The sequence below is a fragment of the Heterocephalus glaber genome, unplaced genomic scaffold, assembly GCF_053883595.1.
Source record: "Heterocephalus glaber isolate CG9 unplaced genomic scaffold, H.glaber_assembly_v1.0 deba00001452, whole genome shotgun sequence".
NCBI classification, from domain to species: domain Eukaryota; kingdom Metazoa; phylum Chordata; class Mammalia; order Rodentia; family Bathyergidae; genus Heterocephalus; species Heterocephalus glaber.
The window spans coordinates 21186211-21193475 of NW_028258302.1; the positions used below are offsets into that span (position 1 = coordinate 21186211).

The 7265-nt window shown below is 45.1% G+C and overlaps 1 protein-coding gene across 1 annotated transcript; it reads left to right on the forward strand.

Moving 5' to 3' along the window:
- Positions 1-3443: 3443 nt before the first annotated feature.
- Positions 3444-6162, forward strand: LOC101710939 (phospholipase A2, membrane associated). Its single transcript, XM_004850455.3, has 5 exons — positions 3444-3484; positions 4268-4317; positions 4494-4638; positions 4894-5003; positions 5839-6162. Exons 2-5 carry the CDS (start codon positions 4278-4280, stop codon positions 5979-5981), a joined length of 438 nt encoding a protein of 145 aa, XP_004850512.1. The 5' UTR covers positions 3444-3484; positions 4268-4277; the 3' UTR covers positions 5982-6162.
- Positions 6163-7265: the final 1103 nt, after the last annotated feature.

Consider the following 7265-nt stretch of genomic DNA (forward strand, 5'->3'; position numbering starts at 1 on the left):
ATGACAGACTCACTGAGAGAGAAATAGGGCAAATAATTCCTTTCACAATAGCATCCAAAAAACTGAAATACCTAGGAATCAACCTAACGAAAGAAATCAAAGACCTCTTCTTTGAAAACTATAGCACTCTGAAAAGAGAGATTGAAGATGATATCAGAAAATGGACAGAGATCCCTTGCTCCTGGGTAGGAAGGATTAATAGAGTGAAAATGGCCATACTTCCAAAACTGCTATATAGATTCAGTGCATCGAGTATGATTAGTGTCCATGTGAGGAAAGGAGGTTAGAACACAGACACACAGAAGGAAGGCCATGTGAGGACATGGGGAAGATGGCATCTATACACCAAAGAGAAGGAAGAAAAGGGGCAAAGGGGAAGGAAGTGGGAGGGCTAGGGGAAAGGATAGAAGGGAATGGGATTAATATGAGAAAATGGAAAAATAGGAACAAAATCTTTGTAAATAGGGAGGACTGGAGGCTTTGAAGGGAGGGCTGGGCAAGGGTGAAAAATAAGAACCAAGAGAGAATATGTAAAGATGCAAATTTCCAATGATGAATGTCATTATATTGTATACCTAAAATGTACCAATGATTAGAATGAATAATCGATCATGTAAAATAGGAAGCAAAGGTCCAAAAGGGTAGGGGTAGTGGGAGGGGCAGGGGAAAGGAAAGAAGGGAAAGGAAAAATGATGAGAAATGGAAAAAATGGAAATAAAGTCTTTGTAAATAGGGAAGGGTGGAGGGGGTGAAAGGAGGGCTAGGAATGGGGAAAAAATAAGAACCAAGATGCATCATGTAAAGGTACAAGTTCCCAGTGAGAAATGTAATTGTGTTGTATATCTAAAATGTACCAATAAAAGAATTTAACAACAACAACAAAAAAGATTCCAACTACAGGGCTGGGGATTTAGCTCAGTGGTTCTGCCACCTGCCTTGCAAGCACAAGGACCTGAGTTTGATCCCCAGCACCAAAAAAAAGAAAAAAAACCCAAAATATTCCAACTACATGACATCTGGAAAAGGCAAAATTATAGAGGCAGTAAAAAGATCTCTAGTAGCCAACAATTGGCAAAAGGGAAGGATGAAATGGGTTTTTAAAGCAATGAATTACTCTGTATTGTATTATAGGAATGGATCTATGTCATTAAACAGTTTTCCTAAGCCATATAACAATTAGAGTGAGCCCTTAAGTAAACTAAGGACTTTCTTTAATTGTGATGTGTCAATGTTGATTCATTGATCATAGCAGATGTGCCACACTGCTGCAGGAGGTAAATGGAGAAGGGGTTGTGTATTTTAGATAGAGGAAACTCTTTATACTTCCACCTAAATTTTATTTTGAACTTCACTGTTCTAAATAATAGAGGCACTGTCTGATATCACCAGAGTCTTTGCACATTGGAATGTTTCTTCACCTAAAGCCTGGACCTGATACTGGGTCCACAGGGATATGTGGAGGGGGAGGTTTTCTGCCTATTGTAGTAACTAGTTCTCCACAAGCTGAAGTGTTGAACAAAAGGTCATGATCTACTGCAGGGCATGAGACTTCTGAACCTGATACAGGATTAAAATAAGCTGCAGCAGGAGTGGATCCTGGATTGAGAAGAGGGGTGCAGGGGCTCCCAGAAATCTTTGGAAACTATTGTTTGCTATGGCTTTGAACTGACAACAAAGGTCCCTCAACTGTGTGGCTTAGAAAATAAGTTTATTGTTCCACAGTTCTGGAATCAGAGATCAAAGTTGGTTGGGTTTTTTCGAGGGCTGAGCTGGAGAATCTGCTCCATGCCTCTCTCCTACCTGCTGGTAGTTTCTGACAATCTTGGGCACATTAGCTTGTGCAAGCCTCTCTCTGATCTCTGTCTTTGTCTTCACATGGTATTCTCCCTATGTGCCTATTCTCTCTCGGTATTCTCCAAAGCCAAGGGTTTCTTTGTTGTAAAGATACCAGTCATGTAGATCTAAGGTCCAACCTAATGAATTCATTGTAATGTAATTACACCTGCAATGGCCTTATTTCCATCAAAGTCACATTCTGAGACTTAAACATAGAAAGTAGGAAGAGGAGCAGAAACAATTCAACCAATAACAGGGGTCTAACATATAAAGCGTACTACAATTTCAAGAGGAAATCCACCCTAGTGGCTTTTAGGATAAACTAGATACTATTGAGATAATTACCAATCTCAACTATCAGGGACTTAATATAACAGAACTTTATTTTCTACACTAACAGTGGCAGTATATTTCAGGACAGCTGACCTCAACGCATGGCTCAGCGCACAGACTGCCCCCACCTTCAAAATCCACCATGGGAGTACACTAAGGCCAGGAGTCACACCTGGTTTTCTCTAGTGCCAGCTTGGAGTGACCATTCACATTGATGCCCATGTATGGAGCAAACTCAGGGCTGCACATCTGTGAGGGACTAGAGACTAAGGCACAGACGAAGTGTTCACAAGCATCATGATGTTTACTTTAGTCCACTCTCACCACAGGTTGGTGAGCAAGAAAGAAGATATGTATTTTATGAACTGAATGTAAGATACTGCATCCCTGAAGCTGGAAGAAAAAAAGCATTACCTGACCCATATTCCAACAGCTAAAGCCCGGGGCTAAGGAGGAAGCAGAGGTTTGGCAAGAATGGCAAGGACATTCCTTAGGATTCTAATCCTTCCCTTAGAATTAGAAAATTGAAAGGAATGACAGAGGAGGAAGAAAATGAAGAGTAAAAAGAACAGATGGAAGGACTTGCCCTAGTTGCAAGAAATGGAATCTGCCCATCTAACCTTTCCTTGATGGGCTGTGGGGGTCCCAAGGGCAGGAGTAGGGCACAGTCCTCATCACCTCCCAGTAGTTTGCACAGGAGCTTTGTAGAAGCTTAGTATGTGCTTCCTGTGAATGAACGACTGATGGATCCAGTGAATGAGTAGCACTAACTGCTCTTCCCTATCCCCAAATGCTACATTTAGCAGAAGAAAGGAGCTACCCTTGCTTAGTAAATGGCCCATTTGCTGTGCAGATGAGTCCCCAGTCTGTCAGAGCCCACAGCCCTTGTCCACTGTGGAAGTGGTTTCAGGGAGGTGACTGATTGGTGGTAGCATGCAAATCTGGTTATGAGAATTTACCTGGACAGGAGCTAAGCTGTGGGAAAGTCTCCCAAATGACCTAAAATGTATTCTGGCAGCAGCCCATCACATGAAAGATTTACCAGGGCTTCACAAACATGTAACTAATAAAAAATAAATAAATAAAAAATATTTTCCAAGGCTCATCTCTGTCACGCCAGCTGATCTGGGAAGAAAGGTGAGTACCCAAGAGAATGAGTGGGCCAATCTTTGAGTACAACAAACGACCACACCTATGCCTCACCACATGACCATTAACGCCAACCTCCCAGAGGAAGCAGCTATTTAAGAGCAGCTGGAGTTCAGGTAAAATAAGACAGTCACTTGGCAGCATCAATTCCAGCATCCTCAGAGAGGTAAATACCATTTAATGCCCAGTCAAGAGCACTAGAATTCCTGCTCATTTGCTGTCTCTGGGAGCAACTGTGTTATGTGTTTGCGTGTGTGTGTGTGTGTGTGTGTGTCCCCATGTATGCACCAGCATGGCTGAGCACAATTGGCATGTACAAAAGATGATGAGTGTGCAAGTGTTGCTGTGTGGGTTTGTAAGAGTGCTGAACATAAGGCTGTGTGAAGGAGTGGGGAGTATACACAGCATCCATGTGCAAGTATGCTTGTGGGGGGTGAGTGGGAGAGTACGCATTTGCACATGGCATGAGGTTGGACGGGCTTGCAAAGACAGGTTGTTGCTTTAGTTCAAGAGAAAAATATTGGGGATCTGAATTCAGTATGGGAACGTGCAAGAAATGCCTAATAGAAGGGCAAAACCTCTGACCTCTGAACAGCACTTTGGAATGAACCTCCTTCCAACCTCCTAAGATTCTCAGTCTGATGAGGAGCAAGGGAGCTCTCATTGCTGTATCATGTGAGGTCTCCAAAGGTCTGAGGCCTGCATGTCTGCAACACCATTCTACAGAACTAGGAAGGGTGAGGAGGTGGTGTATGTGCAAGCATTGTTGAAGTCACTCTGTGTACCCTCATGTGTGACAGAGGTGTTCACCCTGATTGTGACCTGCAGAGAAGGGCACACGTCTATGCTCCAGGGTTTAGAGTTGGCCAATAGAGTAAGCATCAGTACAGAAGATGAGACCAAGTGGGAGAGAAATTCAGGCCAGTGAGTGTGTACTTGTCCTTCACAGAGCTCTCAGCATGAAGCCCCTTCTGCTGCTGGCGTTGATTGTGGTCTCTGGTAAGAGCTGGCCCTTATCTCTGAACACAGGGGAGCACAGGGAGAGAAGCATCCTGACCCCCACTTTTCCTTCTCACTGGAACAGTCTTCTATCAATGGGAGGAGCAGAAAAGACATTTGTGGGAAGGAACAGAGAGGAGTGCTCCACACCCCATCACTAGGCCTTTCCCTTCCAGGCTTGCCTCAAATCTATGGCAGTTTGACACAATTCGCAGAGATGATCAAGAGCAAGACAGGAAAGAATGCACTTGCAAGTTATGGTGCCTACGGCTGTCACTGTGGCGTGGATGGCAAAGGAACCCCCAAGGATGCAACAGATCGGTAAGAATACCCCAGTCTTCCCTGCCCTCTCCTCATTTCTGGTGCTGACAGGGCTCAGAGTTGCAAGGATAGAACTGTTTCCCAGGGGCTCCAAGATCCCAGGAAGTCCTACCTGGAAAAGCAGCCACCATGTTGTGCTCTAGACCACCCCAAAGTCACTGGGTCTCTGTCCAATGTAAGAGGAGAATGGATGATGGGATATCAAGACCCCTAACGCTGTGAGAAGACAGCCCCAACAGGAGGTCCTCCTTCCAGGTGCTGTCTCAAGCATGATTGTTGCTACAAACGTCTGGTGAATCGTAAGTGCGGGACAAAACTTCTGAAGTATGATTTTACCATAAAAGGGAGCTCAATCACCTGCAAAGGTAAGAAATAACCCTGTGACACCATCATGTTTCCTTTCTGCATATACTGAGTGCCCACTGTGCCAGGCACCACACTGGGCACCAGAGATAGAGCCACAAAGAAACACTATCTCTGTCTCAAGAAGCTCAAGGTTGAGTGGGAGGTGAGGAAACTGAGAGGACCGGGTGGGGAAGGCTACAAAAGGAAGGAAGCAAAAGACAGACCCTTAATACACCTCAGGCTCAAGGAAGAGCCTCAGAGTGGTGACATCTGTGCTGAGTCCCAGAGAGTGTGCAGAGAGGCAGGGAACAGAAGGCTTGGGGCATTCCCAGAGGAGGACCTGAGGGGACCGCAGACCATACTATCCCACCAGGGGAAGTGTGAGGACAGGCAGAATGCTGAGACAAGGAAGGGGCTGGATCAAGGCCTTCCAGGACAGGGTGTCTGTAGATTTTGTCCTAACGTAGTAGTAGCAGTAGTAGTAGTAGTAGTAGTAGTAGTAGTAGTAGTAGTAGTAGCTATTTAGCAAGAGAATGACAGAAGTAGACATGCAGTACAGAGGACTCACTCTGGGTTGTTTGGTACACTAATGGCCAGTTAACCAGTGGAGACCACCTTGAGGATGTCACACAGGGCTCCTTGGTACCCTGAGGACTTTGAGAGAGGTATTCCCATGGAGTGTGAGGCAGAGTTCAGGCATTTGGTGCTCTGTCTCCGTTGCCCTGAAGGCAGGAATTCTGCCTCCCATTGATCAGCACTATCTGGTGCGGGTACTTGATGAAGAGTTTCTTCCTCACAAGAACCCATGGAATAATAAACACATCCCATCTGGTGATTGCTTTCTTCTAATTTCAGCAAACCAGGGATCCTGTCAGAAACAGCTGTGTGAATGTGATAAAGCTGCTGCCTCCTGTTTTGCACAAAACCTGAAAAGCTACAATAAAAAGTACCAGTTCTATCCCAATTTGATGTGCCATGGGAAGGCCCCCAGTTGTTGAGAGGCCCAATATCTGGGATCCCTTGCCACCCAGTGAGTCCCCCACTCCCACTACTTTTGTCCCTCCCCCAACCTAAATCTCCCAGCTCCATCCCCTGTTCCCCTCTATGTCCACTTTCGGGTTAACAGCAGCAGCTACACCAGTAGGTGAGGTCTCCCAAATAAAGCAACTCATCTCTAAACTGTGTTTGTTGTGTGCTCCCTTGCATTCACTCTTTGTGTGAGAGTGCACTATACCACAAATCAGTACACAGCGAACAAGTTCAAAGTCCAGGCTCTGGACTCGGGCAGTCTGGGTCTAGCACCCCCTGTCCCACAGCCCTAAGCCTTGGTTTTCTCATCCAGCTAGAGGCAATACTCATGCTGCCTGCTTGGGCTTGTTTAAAATTTAAGGGATCAAAAATGTAAAGCACTGGGTCTGTCTTCTGTTCAGCTGCCAGAGACTCAGGCATCCCTCTCCTCTTCCTGGGCCACAACAGCTCCTACTGGCTTATGGGGGGATGGAAGAATTGTCAGAATCAAAATGGAATCATGTTTGCCAGGCCCTTGCCAAATTAACTAAATGCCTGCTACAAGGAGCACTCCACAACCGTGCACAAAGTACTGCGCCAGATAAACTAAAATCCTGGGCTGGTACCCTTGTCGAACCACGGCACTCTGACCAAACTCCTAAAACTACCTGGTGGATTTAATCTTTGGCAAGTTGAAGCCCAATTTTTCCAGCACCATTTATTAAAGAGGCTATCTTTCCTCCAGTGAGCGTGTTTGGCTTCTTTGTCGAAGATGAGATGGCTGAGTGTGTCTGGCGGTGTTTCTGCATCTTCTAATCTGTTCCACTGGTCCTCAGGTCTATTTCTTTGCCAGTACTCTGCTGTTTTTATCACAGTAGCTTTGTAGTAGAGTTGCAGGTTGGGGATTGTGATACCCCCTGCCATGTCTCTGTTACCTAGAATTGCTTTTGCTATTCTGGGTCTCTTCTTGTTCCAAATGAATTTTTGGATTGTTTTCTCAAGGTCCATGAAGTGTGCTGCTGGGATCTCAACTGGAATTGCACTGAATCTATATAGCAGTTTTGGAAGTATGGCCATTTTCACTCTATTAATCCTTCCTACCCAGGAGCAAGGGATCTCTGTCCATTTTCTGATATCATCTTCAATCTGTCTTTTCAGAGTGCCATAGTTTTCAGAGAAGAGGTCTTTGATTTCTTTCGTTAGGTTGATTCCTAGGTATTTCAGTTTTTTGGATGCTATTGTGAAGAAATTATTTGCCCTATTTCTCTATCAGT